We start from the raw sequence: 17,958 nt of genomic DNA on the forward strand, positions 1-17,958 counted from the left end.
TTTAACACTTACAACCACCACGACAACAATAACCTCTATGGTTAGTCAATGTCTCAGTACTGTATATTACAACGTCAATTTAACCTTTATGGTCAGGCAATGTCACAGTACTGTATATTACTATGTCAATAACCTCGTATGTTTAGGCAATGTGACAGTATGCCTTACAATTCTATTCTAAAAAAACATTATATTTTTTAATCTCGTTAATCAAATCTCAAATCCGAATCTTTTCTTAGGATTCGAGATTTGGATTTGACACATCCCTAACAAGGACTTATTAAACTTAAAATTGGTCTTGGTCTTGATTTTTATGAATTAATCATTCCAACGTTACACCATCGCTCCGGAAATTAAGAACCAATAGTCCTGTTAGATTAACTACTCTCCAACAAGATGTTCATCAACATTTTTTATTGAACTTTGCCAACCTTGTCAACGTTTGATAAGGTCAAACCAATATTCAATCTAAAATGAAGTTTCTACGAATGATGAGTGTTATTTAATTCAGAAACCATAGCTTAAGTAATAATATTCATTTATTATTCTTTTAACTTAATGTAAATTGTGTACAAAACAAATATCAATATATTTATTTACAAAGGTAATATTTACAAGTACTGTATATAAACAGCTACTTTCCTTCGAGGAAATTAGCTAATGGCCAATGAATATAGGCCTATTTTTTTATTCTTATTTATTTGTAATTGGCTATTGATTGCATCAGTCTTGTCGCATCCCTCAACTTCATGACAAGTTCTTGTAGCTGCTGAAGAGAGCATGTGAAGGTGTGTTTTTTTGTCACTGTTACTTCTTCAGAAACAGTTTTTCTCTCAGTTCTTTCTGTTACAATTGTTATGAAATACACCAGTCGAGATTCATGTTCCAATGCACTTGACTGAAAAATAAGAGACGTAGGAATTGGCTAACTCAGGAACTCGCTAACTCGGTCGTGTGTCGGAACTGGCTAACTCTGGAACTGGCTAACCGTCTCAGTCAGGAATTGGCTAACTCCGGAACCCGCTAACTCGATTTTGTCTCGCGGCGGAATTCGCTAACTCTGGAAGTCGCTAACCCTGCCGCGCCGACTGCAGGGAGCGTTGCCAACCTTGTACGACGAAATAATCGTACACTGCCGTATTTCAAAATGTCAGTGTCAATGAAGATACAGTAAATGTTATTGTTTTTTGTTATCAATTCCACTTTCAACAGATAACTAGCCCAAAGTAATTAAAAGACAATAAAAAAATCATGAAAAAGTCATTTTTAATTGAACTGTACAATGGTCAATTAAATGTTTATGATTTCGATCTTAAACATAAATGCTATCAGTATAAAAAAATAATAGAATATGAAAAATATTGAAAATTTAGTTTAATTGGTCCTAAATAATTAAACATCTACGAAATTAAGCTAAAATACACGCAAGTTCTCAAACACGGAAAACAAATTTAATCGCAATGTCGTAATAAATCAAAACTATCAATTGATACAGTAATCAACCATTGTAACTTTCATAACTAATTCATAGATTTAAAATTAAATGTTCGTCGTTGAATCTTCCAACTTACGTGTAAAAAAATATGACATAGTCATATCAATTATAGAATAGCTTAGCCTAAATCTATGCCTAATAGTTTAAACCAAAGCATTGTAGGCCTACTAGTAAATAGTTGCCTAATTCTAAAATGTGTTGAATTTTTTTAGTAATAATGTTACATGTTTTAAAACAGTTTTTAGATTGTACACCTATGCACCTCTAGTAAATAATAGGAGAAGATATAATACATATAATAAAACGGAACAGGGTTATTTTAATTCACGATTCTTAATCAACGACTTGACGGATTTTCCTGATTTGAGTGTTGGGTATACTTTATATTGTTTTTATAATCGAGTGTATAAAAATATTTACTGATATTGTTGTTCAGATGATAAAACATAATACTCTAGATATGTTAGAAACAGCAAACAGTGAAATTCCCTTTTCAATCAAACAGGCTAGCATTGTAACAAAGAGAGCTCAGTTAGCAGCCATGTGGAAAACTTTTCACCAATTATCACCTGAAGACATCTTCGACATGATGTTTCGGCTGCCTTTGCCGGAACCAGATTCATTGAAAAGCAACACCAAATTTTCTCGGGCAAATGAGCTATATACGTATCATGACAAACAGTGCCAAACAACAGATGAAAAATGGGAAATTCCAAAAAAAGTTAAGGGCAAATTACCTATGGAAAATCAATGTTTTAATCTACCTTTGAAAAACAGTTTCAGTTTACTTTCAGAGGAGGATCACAAAATGCAAGCTGTGGAACATAAAAATACACACTCCATCAAAAATAGGTTAAAAAAGAAGAAAAAAGTAAACCTGGGTATGAAGGTTTCCCCACTCGAAAATCCAGTCAGAGTTGAACTATATGCAGATAGTCAAGGAAAAGGAGTCCCCGAGATTGTTGGCTTGTGCAGTGGAAACAAAGTTTATGTAAGTGGTTTGGTCAAGTCTGGAGCTGACATTAAACATATTTACAGTCAAGCGGAAAAATCCAGCCAAAAACCCCTTATTTTGATAGTAGGGACAAATGATATGAAAAAGTCCTCAGAAGTAATTTACAGAGAAATGGAAAGTAAAATTAAACTTTTATGTGATTCAAGACCAGTTTGTATAACAACTATCCCTCCCAGATTCGATCTGCAGCCCAATGACAACATTCATTATGATATAGCATTGGCAAATAACTATATCAGAGAAATTTCTGCAAGACTGGTTAATGTTAAACTCATTGATTTTGAATGTTTCCAAAGAGATGATTTTTCACGGCATGGAATGCATTTAAACTACAGAGGTAAAAAAAGGCTGGCTTACATGATCATTGATTTTGCTCAAAGCACTGTTGATGGAAAGTTAATACCACATGATGAAAAGCAAGAATTTTTGTTACCTAACTCAAATAATACAATAAATGTAATAGAAACTCACATGGAAAGGGTGATCAAGCAACACAAGAACGATAGCAGTGTTGGATTTGCACACAGTATTTCTAGTGATTTCAATGATCCACGCCATATGTCTGCAGGGGTGGCAGTAGTATTTAAATCACAGTTTGGTAAACCAACAGTTTCACAATGCATTACCAACCACCTGGCAATACAGAACAAGGAAAATGGTGCTTCAGTATACAGTTTGATCACCAAGGAAAGATATTTTGGCAAACCAACTCAACAAGATTACGATGCTGCTTTTCAAGACCTAACTCAACACTTTAAAAAAACAGGCCTGAAACACCTCATATGCTCTCCGATTGGATGTGTCAGAGATAATGTAAATTTGAGTCATTTTGTGTCCAATTTATTACAATTTCAACAAGAAACTAATGCCTCAGTCACGGTTGTCTCATATTACCAAAAATCTTTCCGACGGTTAAGAAATGGATTATCGCATGAAGAATTTACAAGGCAAATACAATGTATGTTGCACAACAAATCTAAAACTTGTGATTCTCCGCCCTCTCTGAATGCCTGTGGAGACAAGCCTCAACCGCCAGCAGCTCAAAACTTATCGCCTGCAGTTGCTCAACCTCACAACAAGTCAACACACTCTGGTACTTCTTCAACATCTACCTTAGATGGAAACAACAAGAGAGTTAAGATAAATAACAGCGAGACAGCGTGTGCTATTCAAGGAACACCCCAATCTACACCAGACCTTCATCCCATCTTGGCTCCTGGAGAGCTACAGTATAATGAAGCAGTTAAGGAGGGCTTATGTGTTGTGAGTAATAGTGATACCCAAAAGCAGAGCAATTGTGATAGTGATGTGTTCAATGCAGTATCTTTAAGTGAGTCTCCATCCAGAAATAAATCTTTTACCTTTCATACTCAAACTAGTTTTTTATAAATAATTCAATTGCTAATTCTGGGATGTGTGGAATTGGTGGGGAAACTGGCAAAAAAACAAACCTAGACCTTAACAAATGTAAAACAACAAATTGCAAAAGAATTAAGTCTTTAAAAAATACAATAACTATTTTCCATCAAAATATACAACATTTAGCTTCTAGAATAAATTCTTTACAAGCAATTTTAAGTGAGATAACTCCTCACATAGTTGTGCTAACTGAGCACGATATGAGAGAGGAGGAAATAAAACGACTAAATATTGAATCCTACTTATCGAGGACTTACTTTTCCAGAAAAAATAAAAGTAAAGGGGGGGTTATTATTTTGACAAGGGAGGGCTTTGATTTGAGGAGAGTTAATTTGCCAGTTTCCTTAACTGGTTTGATTCTTGAGGAGAAGCAGTTTGAGTTTTGTGCATGTTCATGGAATGTAAATAAGGAAAAGTTTATTGTAGTTGGTATTTACAGATCACCCAACTCAAATGTAAATATTTTTGTAGATAGACTAGGTATATTAATTAAGTATTTAAGTAAAAAATGTGATAAGCTAATCATTGCAGGTGATCTAAATATTGATGTATTAAAAAATGATCGCAAACATATGCTATTGAAAGAGATGCTAAAATCAGAGAACATGAGGTACCTGGTCAGTTTCCCAACAAGAGTTACGGAAAATTCTGAAACCGCAATAGACAATTTTTTGATAAAAAATATCAACTTATCCAGGGTAGAGGTAGAGGGTCTGATTACTTTTTTATCTGATCACGATGGAAAATTACTAAAAATAAAATGTCAAAATTACATAAAAAATTTAAATTTACCAATAAAACAAGAAATACGTAAATTCTCATCAGAAAATATAAATCTTTTCTCAAAGCTACTTTCCCAGGAAACATGGGCTGACGTGTACTATGCTAAGGTTGAAAATAAATATGATGTATTTTACAAATTATTTGCCTTCTATTTTGATCAGGCTTTTCCAAAATTACTGGTTACAAAAAGAAAGAAGAAATGTACCTGGATATCTAAAGAGCTGAAGGATAAACAAAAGCAGATAATAGAAACAACTAAGGAGTATCGGAGTAAAAAGAGTAGGGGTTTAAAATGTTATCTAGACAAAGAAAAAAAATTATATAAAACTGAACTAAATCAAGCAAAACATAATTATTTTCAGAAAAAGATTAAAAATTCCACTAATATTCAAAGAACAGTTTGGTCCATAATTAACTCTGAAGTTGGTCAAAATGAGAGACAATCACAAAATATAACTTTAAAGCAAGATTCTGTCATTGTGTCTGATCCAAATATAATTGCAAACATGTTCAATGAGCATTTCAGTAATATTGTAACTGATCTGACTAGTAATAATAATTCTGTGAATTGTGATGTACCCACATATAGTTTTAGCGATGACTTGTACATTAAGCAAAAATTTGAACTTAAACCAATAAGTGAGAGGGAGGTGGAAGGAATCATTAATTCGTTAAAAAACAAGTATTCTTGTGGCCATGACGAAATCCCAGTCACAGTGATTAAGGGTGTTAAAAATAACATTAATAAAATTCTGTGCCATTTGATAAATTCTTCATTTGTATCAGGAATATTCCCAGAAAAATTAAAGCAAGCAAAATTAATTCCATTACATAAAAAGAACGACACATCAAATGTATCAAATTATCGACCGTTATCTATACTTCCGTCCATTTCCAAAATATATGAAAAAGCTGTGTATCTACAATTTTATGAATATTTGGAGAGTTTTAAAATGCTGGATGAAAATCAACATGGCTTCCGAAGGGGGAGATCTGTTGTCAGTGCAGCTGTATCTTTTGTTGAAACCGTGATCAACTCAGTTGACCACGGTAAGTTTACAACAGGTATATTCATGGACCTTTCAAAAGCTTTTGATAGTGTCAAACACTCTAAACTTCTAGAAAAGCTTAAAATTCTGGGAGTATCAAGAAGATCTCTTAATTGGTTCACTTCATATTTAACAAATAGGTCTCAATATGTAGAAATATCTCATCTAACGGATAAAAATAAAGTAATGAAATCAAACTCAGCTTATAGACCAGTCAAATTTGGGGTGCCTCAAGGTTCTATTCTTGGGCCCTTGCTCTTTTTGTGTTACTTGAGGGGCATGGAAAATATGATAATTCATAAACAAAATTCAAAATTATGTCTCTACGCTGATGACTCAAATTTAATTTTATCAGCTGACTCATTGGAGGAGATAGAAATTTTTTCTTCTAATGAACTTAATAACATTGGGGACTACTTACATGATCATAACCTTATTTTAAATTCTGAAAAAACTAAGTTCATAACGTTTAAAACACAACAAAACCGAAAATCTTCAGATCCAACACTAGAATATAAATCACAAAACATCAACAGGGAAAGTAGTATAAATTTTCTAGGTTTAACAATAGATGAGCACCTAAATTGGGATGAGCATGTTAAAAAGATCCTGCTAAAGATTAATTCTGGAGTTTATGCTCTATCAAAAATGTCTTTTTATTGCAATATAAACACTTTAAAGAATATATATTTTGCTCATGTACATTCCCATATCCAATTCGGCATAGCATTATACGGTTCAACAAAACAAAGAAATATGGACTCTATTTTAAAACAGCAAAAAAAAGCTATCAGGATAATGCTCAAGCTTAAGGGGGATGATTCATGCAAACAACACTTTACACATCTAAAAATCTTTACAGTTTATGGACAATATATATATGAAGTTATTCTTATTGCTAGAAAACAAGATTTGAGTGAAAACCCGATTACAAGCCACAACTATAAGCTTAGGAAAAAAAGTGGGGTTGTTGAACCTCATAGGCTCAAGTTTTATGAAAAAAAACCGTCCAATGCAGGCCAAAGATTTTTAAAATTTATTCCCAAAAATATAAAAAAAGAAACAGATTTTAATAAGTTTAAAAAATTACTCAAAGATTATATATTAAATTTAGCTATTTATTCTATGGAAGAGTTCTCCACCTCCCTGGCATAGGTAGCATTAAGTTATTTTAATTTTGTATTTCATTCTTGACTAGCTAAAGACTTGTTGTTATTATTTTACTTGTTAATATTTACTAATATCATTGTAGTTGTATTTCTTTTTATTGACGCTATTCATTGTACCACCTTTGTACAAAAATATGAATAAAGAATATGAATATGAATATGAATATGAATATACCAAGCCATTGCTCGGTTCCCCGTTCCCCGGTACTGAGCTACTCAATAGACAATAGCTTTGTTTTTTGATAAGATCAGGTAATTTTGGCTATGGCCACCATTCATAAAAATGGTAACAAACAAGAACGCCTGGGTCCATTTAGAACCATAAAAACTCAAAACTTTTAAAAAGTAGGCCTATTGAAAGACGTAAAATTAATATTAATTAAACAAAATTAAGAGGATGACACGGGTTTTACACTACAGTAGGCCTAATAGCCTACGATAACAGAAATTTGCAATTCGTATTTATGCATAGGCAAATTTTTAATGCAATCCATGAACACATTAGGCCTACCACTTTATAATGTATTGATAAATATTTATTTCAATTCAATAGCTTTATTTAAAAATAAATTACCACTACAATGTATTTCTGTAATGACGTTTAACGTGTAAATTTTAGCATAAATTATGATTCAATTTTATGATTCAAGGTTACAAGCCCAGTAAATAAAAAACGAACTTAATAATTTTATTTGCAGAATTTAACAAAATGGTATTTTTTCGAATAAAAGAAACAAATGGTGGACTACGAAAATAGATATTTTATAACATGTATAATATCCGAATTAAATGTACAGTATTATCATTTTGCATCCCAATAAACTACTATTTAAGTAAGAAAACCACATATAAAACATACTCCCTTATATTATATAGTACATTTCTCATCCTTGAGGATCAGCTGAAGACAGTTTTATTGTTAGATATGTCTGGTGCACTGTCTTTAGAGGTCGTGCTTTGTTTACGATTGTTTCTTGTTTTCAGTGATTTAAAACCTCGTTTAACCAAATAAAACGTTCTAATCACAACTAATAACACGTACCCTAGTTATATAACCAAACAGTAAAGAACAAATCATGAAGTTAACTATAAAATAATAGAAACACAATTTCGTCAACACTAGCGATCAGTGTCACCGGACATGAACTAGACATGAAAAACGAGCTTCAAAGTTTACAATAGGATGTAAAGTTTACTTGTGTTGGTTAGTCTATGGTAAGACTATAATGCATTTTCTACCCTAATAATCATAAGAATAATATTAAACATGCTTCTAAATATATATTTTATCGACTACGTTGCTCTTACTCCTAATTATTCGTAGGATACGACACTATGGTACCGATACGATATAGGTACTACACTTTCGGCAACACTGGCCAAAAATCTTCGTGCTTGGCTGCCATTGGACGGCCCGCGAGGCTTCTGATTGGGAGTTAGCGAGTTCCGCAGAAGGACCGAGTTAGCGACTTCCGTACGAGGACGGAATTCACTAACCCGGCTCTAGAGCGGGTTAGCGGGTTCCGGAGTTAGCCAATTCCGAAACCGAAAAAGTTAGCGAGTTCCTCTCATCGACCAAATTTGAAGATAGGGCGTTTAACATGGGGTTAGCGAGTTCCAGAGTTAGCCAATTCCGCGGACCCAAAAATAAATCAAATAATTTGTCTTGTGGTGTGATAAGAAAATTAAACTACGACCATGCTACAAAATAATCAATGAGTACAAATCAGAAACATCGTTTCTTCAACACTCGAAACTGATGTAGACTATGACACTGTGAAGAATGCTGATAGTACTTGGAAGAGTATGTATGCTATTTAAGTTTCTAAAATTGCCAAGCAGAACAGAACACAATCGCCTTGCTCCAATATTGTGTCCTCCTTTTTACCCGTTTGAAAATATGAAACATTTTATTTAGCAAATTTAATGGTATCAGTTGAATCATTATTTGTCTTGAAAATTCATGGTACAATGTAATAACTCGTGCATAATTGATGGTCACTAGAATTCTAGCATGATTCAAGGTTTTCATGGCCGGTGGCAACTCTGTTCTACACCCTAACTTATAAATTGTGTGTGCATTTTTGCCCTGTGAAAAGTGGATTGTAGCAATATCAGGATTTTGAGACTATGCTATAAGCCTTTAACCTGCTGAGGAACACTTCTGAGAGAATATCTACATTTGTGAGAACATTTCTATGTTTTGTGTCCTGCAATTAAATTACTAAAAATTATAGACTTGTTTTTTTTTTGTTTTGTTTTTTACTGACCTGGTGATTAGTAGCACAGACATAATTTCAAAAAATCATCCTTAAAGAGTTCCATTAAAATTACTTATCAAATACACTGTAAAGTAACTTTAATGAATGTTTATAAGTTAGAACCAACAAGAGCAACCCACTAAGTAGTTCCATAGACAAATAGAATGAATATAGACCATCAGTTGTGCTACGATTAGCATAAGTTCTGGCATCCACCGCTAGGATTGCCGTGTAGTTACGACGCACACCGCTGCAGCGTCTGCTGGTAGCACGACGGCAGCGAATCGAACACCGAGCGGCACATCGCGGAACCTTCCTTTTGACAGTCTATATTTATTCTATTTGTCTATGGTAGTAGGCTACTCTACTAAATAGGCCTACAGTAAAATCTGTATAACAAGAGTCTCATAGGGATTATAGATGACTTGTTATAAAGGTTGTCTTCTTATCGAGATTTGCAATAACATGTGATTAGGGGTAAAATAAATTCAAGGAGATTTGAAAATGACCCTTATTATCAAAGGGTGATCTGTTATCGAGGTTCTACTGTAATGCAAAGTAAATTCTACAGTTGAAGGATAAATTTAAGAGTATTATCTATTCATACCTTAATGCACAAATCTAATCTCCATTTGATGTCTAAAATGCGAGGGAGAGAGGTTCCCACATTGCTCAACGACAACTGAAGTTTGCTCCCATATGCTTGATACAAATCCCGAATTCTTTGCAAGCGAGACAAATTTAAGCTGTAATTTTCTAGTGTTGTGGTTAGGCCATTTACGTCTAAATTGTGCCTAGCCGATTCAACCATCAGAATCAAGAGGGAAGCAAAACTCTCTTTAACAATATCAGGCTTGGAAGAGGAAAGCTCGTTCATTCCTGCAACAATATTGAACACAACAAAAATTAAAAGATATTACTCGGGATCAAACAATTTGGTGGGATATTAAACAAAAGGTTTCATAGTTTCAATAGCTTTATAGTCATCTAGTTTTAAATTGTGGAGGAAAATTCAAATTAAATGTTTAATGGGAAAAACAAAGGTTGAGTGTTTTACTATTGATACATCCAATATTCAATTCAGTATCCAATAGTCAATGGTTGAGCATAGGGGAGTTAAACTGATAAAGCATTTGCACTGCACATGGCATCACTGTAAATTAACTAAATTATAATGCATAAATGCATACCGTACATAAGTTAATCTAATATTGGAGTGATTGAGTTTGGAATAACTTAATATTAAAAGTGAAAGGTAAAAATAATTTACGTATATACCTACAAAATTACCTTCCTATCATAAAAGAGTTATAGCCTGAATTATTCTTTCCACTATGGAAATGAAATGTAAATGGTTTATTTATACAGGCAAAGTTTGGCCACATGGCCCTCTCTTAGACCCTTATTAGACGAGGCAGCCAAGTTGCGCAGCCAGCCGGGCAGCCAGTCGGCCAGTTAGTCACTGGGCATTGGTTCTTATGGAGCTTATTACACGAGGGCAGCCAGTTGCCACTGTTTGGCTGCCGGCTGGTTGCCGATCCCGGCGACCGCACAGGCAACCACTGGCTGCTCAGTCTGGTCGCGCCCCTGTGTAGCTTACAGATCTTATTACACTGGGCAGCCAGTCGCCCACTGCCACACACACATCAGTAGTAGATCATCACTCGTGGAAGTGCGTTCATCTCTGCCGGTCACATCATTGTGTGTTGTTTTCCTTTCAGTATTCTTTTGGTGAACAATGTCTTCTGGTTGTTAAGTGAGAGTGAATGTTGTAGCAAACAACTAGAATAGTGAAGTGAGTGTGGTTGGAAGTTGCAATAAATCTAAAAAGAAGGAACAGGGAGGTGACTAAACCACTGCACCAAAAAAGTGTCTCTCCCCAACAGAACTGTTCCACCAACACTGTTCCACTGTTAACAAGAGACTGGCCTTGTTGGTAATTTTGTGGCTGCCCTGTGGCTGCTCTACTGGTTGCTACGCTAGGCAGCCAGACAGGCGACTGGCTGCCCGGCTGGTTGCGCAGCTTGGCTGCCTCGTCTAATAAGAGCAAAAAAACCTGTGGATGGCACTATTAAATACACTAAACTCTGATATAGGGAAACTTTTATCTTTAAAAAGTGCAACTGTAAGTTAATTATACCAATGATAAGTCTATGACATCAATATGTTTAGTAAGTAGGGAGTGTGTTTGATCTATGATTTGGTCCATGGTAAAAAGTCAACCTCAAAAATATTAAAATAAACATTCATTACTATAATATAAACATTGAAAATTGGATGGGTACTAAGATACAGTACCTATTTAAATTGCAACAAAATCTAGGATAAATATGTTGTATCTATTGCTATGCAAATAGGCCTACTTAAAGCTAAAATTGAAAGACGTGCTATGCTGAGTACCTAGGCCAAGACAAATCATGGGCAGGGCACCCACAGTGCACCCCCTCTGGCTGAAAAAATAAGGAATAAATTCAATACCTGTAATGTTCTGTAATCACTTTTATGAATAAAAAGTGGGTTTTAAGAAATTTATAAAAGTACGTTCATAAGTTAATGGTCATTGCGAATAAATGTTTTAAATTGATGTTTAAATCAAATAAGTAGTTGACTCATATACATTAACAAAACTATTCAGAAAACAAAACTTCAACTTTCTTGGCTGTTAACTAGGCTTTATTCAACTGTAAATTGTGTTTTCTATGTTTGGTTTGTGGATTTAACCATATAAACTATAGGCCTACATAATAACTTCAAATAGCTTATTAATTTTTTATTTTGGCATAAAAAACAATGACTTACCCTTCTTAATGCTCAAAATACTATTTTGTTTTGGTCGGTTCTATGTGTCACCAAATGGCTTACTAAAAACACTATATTTTCAGAACTTTTTTAGTTTATACCCGGACCCCCCAGATGTTTGTTAGACCTATATATTGCCCCGCCTTGTTTCAAAACCTTGCGGGTGCCCATGAGACAAATTATGTGCATTATAAATCAAATCTCCAATGTGGAGACATAAACTTAAATATAAAATCAGTACAGTATGGTAGTGAGAGTTATAAGAGAGCTCTTTTAGCGAATTTCCCTTATAGGGAATAAGCTATTACCGTAGTACTCATGGTAAGACCTGGCCAAAAACACCATCCGTTCAATTTCATATATATATATATTTATGTTTAATAACATTGTGAAAGACTGTGACCATGGCCTTAGTGTTGAAATCAGTCATTAAAAAAAATTTTAAAAAAAAGGGTACTATGGTGTATTATTTATTGATATATATTTATATATATATATATATATATGTGTGTGTGTGTCCGTTAGCACAATAACTCGAGCAAAAATGGTCCGATTTTGATGAAATTTGGTATAAACGTGTAAACCTACATTTATTCAAACGAGTTCGCGAACCAGCATGATCGGACTATGGGAACGGGGGTTTATGGGAGGTTTTATGGGGCAAAAATAGGTTTTTCCAAATTTTTGACCCTAAAATCACAAAATTTCACAATTTCTTTCCGAACCATTTTGTAGAGCTTAAAAAACAAATAATTTAGTATATTAAAGCGTTATTGTGCGCCTAATGGTTACCGGTATGGAGAAAATTCCAAAAAATTGTAAATTTAAAAATCCCATGTTATTCTTATGGAGAATAAGTCAACTGTTGTAGTTTGCTTGTTTATAAATATATTTTGATAGAATATGTTTAAAATTAAAATACATCCATTTCTTACTAAACTATTAACATTTTACAACAAAAAACACCTTTTTACCTTCCCTGTTTCAGCAAACCTAAGTAGGTACTCGTTAACCTAATTCTATTTAAATAGGGAATAAATGTCATATTTTTCAGGAGGCATTTTATTGTAAATCCAATCAGGCAAATGGAAATTCGCTTAGTCTGCAGGTTTGCTGCGGCAGGAGTATTTTTAACCTGTTACAGAAAAATAAAACACAAATGATTCTAGCTACAACTTTATGCTATCAATCTATAACAAACCAGAATGATAAGCTTTATAGAATTCATTTATTATTATAGACCAACCCAACAAACAACTAAATTAAAGAAACATAAACCATAAAACCTCTTGTTTGTTGTTATGTTAATAATTGTATCTAGAATCATACTGCTATTAAATTAAACTATCATAACCTAACCTAACCAAGCAAACTTGCTGATAGTGAAAAAATCGCATGAAGGTTTTACTTATCGAATCAATAGTTTCAAACAATATTAGCATAGCCCAGTTAAGAAACTGTAGGCCTACCCAATAATTGTATCTAGGATCATACTGCTATTCCCTCTTAGACCTATGACTTACTTGGGTACGACTTTGACTTTTCACATAGCACTGAAGCAGCAGCCTTCAACAACGATTTAAAACACTCGTCTGATATTAAGGTTTGATTTCCAAGTCTTTTTAAACCTATTAGAGTTTGTTGTGATAATTTCATACTGATTGGTAATGGTTTTAAATTCTAGGTTAGTTGGATGACATAAGTAGTGGAAGCGACACTGACACTGACAGACAACTAACAGGGAAAGAAGAAGAATATGATAGGAAAACATTCTTCATTATAGTTCAGTGGAAAACGAAGTCTGGCAGTTCAGGCATTGGTTATTGAGTGGAGCGAGCAAAGCTCTTTTAAAATTCCTGCCTTTGATTTCCAAATACTCCTCCCTGAACGGCTGAAGCAATCTGCATGATATAAGCACGGCACAAGCCACGACCCCCTTTAACTCCCCGCGGCCTGGTAGAATTGGCAACGTTGCAAGTAGTGTTGTCTAGCGCAAGACATCCCATAAGTTAACATGGCAGACAGGTGACACTAGCTCATTAAATCACGTATTATTCATTTAAATATAAATTTATGAACATAAAATTATTACTAATAAGGTTTAAATTACCTGGCTTCTGTCTCCGATCCTCGGTAGTTTTGTGAAACTACAGCTGTTTCATGCCTATTACTGGCACATCTTCAGGTTTGTTGAACGCCAGCTTCTTTATAAAACATCCCTCGGTGTTTAGTTTGTCATGGATATACAAAAAACATGCAGACATTTGCACACACGAAAACACGCACGAAACATTTAAACATTAATTAAAGAACGTTCATATCACGTTTCGCAGTCGTTCTATAATTAATGAACAGATACAGAGACGATGCAGTCGGTCGTCAGTTTTTAGCCGTGCACGTGCCTTAATGTTTTCGTGTCGTGTCCGTGTTTTGTGTTGTATGTACTATTTATTAAACTTTGACGCAATGAAAATGAAGAAACCACGTAAAAAATGTATTATAAATGTGTTATGGATGTTTTATAAATCCCTCGGTGTTGAGTTTGTCATGGATATACAAAAAACATGCAGACATTTACACACACGAAAACACGCACGAAACATTTAAACATTAATTAAATATAAAGGTTACTTTACAGTCTTCGCAATCTACGGCAATCTACGGCCGTTTCGGAGATAACTCCATCGTCGGGTGCGTAGTCATCATACACTAATCTGAGCTATTTACATATTTACATTTTTTACGTGGTTTCTTCATTTTCATTGCGTCAAAGTTTAATAAATAGTACATAGGGTACAACACAAAACACGGACACGACACGAAAACATTAAGGCACGTGCACGGCTAAAAACTGACGACCGACTGCATCGTCTGTATCTGTTCATTAATTATAGAACGACTGCGAAATGTGATGAACGTGATATGAACGTTCTTTAATTAATGTTTAAATGTTTCGTGCGTGTTTTCGTGTGTGTAAATGTCTGCATGTTTTTTGTATATCCATGACAAACTCAACACCGAGGGATGTTTTATAAAGAAGCTGGCGTTCAACAAACCTGAAGATGTGCCAGTAATAGGCATGAAACAGCTGTAGTTTCATAAAACTACCGAGGATCAGATACAGAAGCCAGGTAATTTAAACCTTATTCGTGCTAATTTTAACGATTCAGAGGCCAACCATCATGAAATAAAATTATTAATATATTTAAAACTAGCAGAGTACCCGTACTTCGTAAAGGGTTAGCATATTTAAGTATAAAAATGCTTATTACGTTATGCGAGATACTTTTGATACTTTGCAAAGAAATGGCGACCATAGACCATACAAAGTAGGTATTTTAAGCCAAGTATGAGAGGACACGGTTTAGGAAAATTTAGTATTTTAATTTATAAGGTACTAGCTGTACCCCGCAGGCTTTGCCCCGTTTAACTTCAAAAGTGAGCTCGTTCGCATGGCTTAATTACGTCCTGGTTGAAGTTCGTTCGCTACGCTCACTCACCTTTTGCTTGCAAATTAGTTTTTGTCATAACTAAAAAAAAAATAAAAGTGCTGCACCCTGTTGGTAATCCTTGTAACTTTAATGCTATTGAACATCATAGAACAGAACCAATTTGTTTAATTGAAACAGCTGTTAAGATTCATTAATTCCATTTAAATATGAGTACTCATAAGGTTAACATGGGAAACTCCAGAGCCACTGGGGCGGAGCCCAAGAGTCCGATCAGAATAAATCAACTTAGTTTTCCTATTTAATGCCTAAAGAATCAGTGTACCAAATTTCAACCTCCTAGGTAAATGGGAAGTGGGAGGATTAGTGATGAGTGAGTGAGTCAGTGAGGGCTTTGCCTTTTATATATTTAGACTAGCTGTACCCGCGGGCTTTGCCCCGTTTAACTTCACGTAAGCTCGATCGCATGGCTCAATCATGTCCTGGTTGAAGATCGTTCGCTACGCTCACTCACCTTTAGGTTGGAGCTCGTTCGCTGCGCTCACTTGCCTTCAGGTTAGCTCGTTCGCTACGCTAACTCGCCTCCAGGTTGAAGTTCGTTCGCTACGCTCACTCACCTTTTGGTTGCAAATTAGCTGTTGTCATAACTGTAAAAGAAATAATAGTGCTGCACCCTGTTGGTAATCCTTGTAACTTTAATGCTATTGAACATCATAGAACAGAACCAACTTGTTTAATTGAAACAGCTGTTAAGATTCATTAATTCCATTTAAATATGAGTACACATAAGGTTAACATGGGAAACTCCAGAGCCACTGGTGTGGAGCCCGAGAGTCCGATCAGAATAAAAACAGCTTAGTTTTAGCGAATTTCCCATATAGGGAATAATCTATTACCGTAGTACTCACGGTAAGACCTGGACCCGGGACCGATTTTTTTTTCGTTTTGAGGTCCCTAGAGGTCAAAAACACCATCCGTTCAAATTCATATATATATATATATATTTATATATATATATATATATATATATATTTATATATATATGTGTCCGTTAGCGCGATAACTCGAGCAAAAATGATCCGATTTTGATGAAATTTGGTACAAACATGTAAACCTACGTTTATTCGAACGAGTTCGCGAACCAGCATGATCGGACCATGGGAACGGGGGTTTATGGGGGCTTTTATGGGGAAAAAATGGGTTTTTCCCATTTTTGACCCAAAAAACATAAAATTTTGCAATTTCTTTTGAAACTATTTTGTAGAGCTTAAAAAACAAACAATTTAGTATATTGAAGCGTTATAATGCGCCTAATGGTTACGGAGAAAATTCCAAAAAATTGTAAATTTAAAATTCCTATGTTATTCTTATGGAGAATAAGTAAACTGTTGTAGTTTGCTTGTTTATAAACATATTTTGCCCAAATTTGGAAAATATTTTTATTTCTTACTAACTATTAACATTTTACATAAAAAACACTTTTACCCTCCCTGTTGCAGCAAACCTAAGTATGTTTTAAACTGATTCTATTTAAATAGGGAATAAATGTGATAATTTTAAGGAGACATTTTAGTGTAAATCCATTCAGGGAAATGGAAATTCGCTTAGTCCGCAGGTTTGCTGCGGCGGGGGTATTCCTATTTAGTGCCTAAAGAATCAGTGTACCAAATTTCAGCCTCCTAGGTAAATGGGAAGTAAGAGAATTAGTGATGAGTGAGTGAGTCAGTCAGTCAGTCAGTCAGTCAGTCAGTCAGTCAGTCAGTCAGTCAGTGAGGGCTTTGCCTTTTATATATATAATTCCTATAGTGTAGCACACATCTACCATAGACCTAATGTTCTACCACTGCACCTAAACCATAGAAAAAAGTAAAGTGTGTACCACAAATTTTTGGCCCGACAGACGTTGTCCTGTCCTAATGTGATTTTATGTAAAATGCTTGTTAATTTTCAATATGAGCTCGTTCGCATCGCTCAATCACGTCCTGGTTAAAGTTCGTTTGCTACGCTTACACATTTAGGTTGGAGCTCGTTCGCTGCGCTCACTTGCCTTCAGGTTTAGCTCGTTCCCTACGCTAACTCGCCCCCGGGTTGAAGTTCGTTCGCTACGCTCACTCACCTTAATTTTGGTTGCAAATTAGCTGTTTTCATAAATAAAAAAAATAGTGCTGCACCCTGTTGGTAAACCTATTAACTTGTTAATGCTATTGAACATCACAGAATCAAACTGTTTAGTCGAACCAGCTGTTAAGATGCTTTAATTCCATTTAAATATACTCATATACAATTTGTAAAAAATAGTCATAAAGTTAACATGGGGAACTACAGAGCCACTGGGGTGGAGCCCGAAAGGATTTTTGAGATATAGGGATATGCCTAAATGTTAATAGGGAATGTGAGCTATCATCATGCCAAATTTCAGCCCAATCCGTCCAGTAGTTTATGCGTGATTGAGCAACACACAAACACACAAACTCACAAACTTTCAGATTTCTAATATTAGTAAGAAGTGAGATAAGATA

The 17,958-nt window shown here is 34.7% G+C and overlaps 1 protein-coding gene across 1 annotated transcript; it reads right to left on the bottom strand.

The window, feature by feature from the left end:
- Positions 1 to 631: 631 nt before the first annotated feature.
- Positions 632 to 13,695, bottom strand: LOC128990261 (COMM domain-containing protein 3-like). Its single transcript, XM_054412574.1, has 3 exons — positions 13,514 to 13,695; positions 9,799 to 10,070; positions 632 to 898 (listed from the first exon to the last, which is right to left on the bottom strand). Exons 1-3 carry the CDS (start codon positions 13,644 to 13,646, stop codon positions 698 to 700), a joined length of 606 nt encoding a protein of 201 aa, XP_054268549.1. The 5' UTR covers positions 13,647 to 13,695; the 3' UTR covers positions 632 to 697.
- Positions 13,696 to 17,958: the final 4,263 nt, after the last annotated feature.

This window comes from Macrosteles quadrilineatus, unplaced genomic scaffold (genome assembly GCF_028750875.1).
Source record: "Macrosteles quadrilineatus isolate MER2022 unplaced genomic scaffold, UCM_ALF_1.0 Scaffold_3__2_contigs__length_128488019, whole genome shotgun sequence".
Lineage (NCBI taxonomy): Eukaryota > Metazoa > Arthropoda > Insecta > Hemiptera > Cicadellidae > Macrosteles > Macrosteles quadrilineatus.

What these genes read in the sequence shown, in the direction of transcription:
- LOC128990261 (XM_054412574.1), bottom strand. Translation starts at nt 13,646, where the DNA reads ATGAAATTATCACAACAAACTCTAATAGGTTTAAAAAGACTTGGAAAT. An exon ending in AAAGTCAAAGTCGTACCCAA is followed by an intron (nt 10,071 to 13,513) that starts GTAAGTCATAGG and finishes ATATTGTTGCAG; the next exon opens with GAATGAACGAGCTTTCCTCT. An exon ending in GATTAGATTTGTGCATTAAG is followed by an intron (nt 899 to 9,798) that starts GTATGAATAGAT and finishes CTTATTTTTCAG; the next exon opens with TCAAGTGCATTGGAACATGA.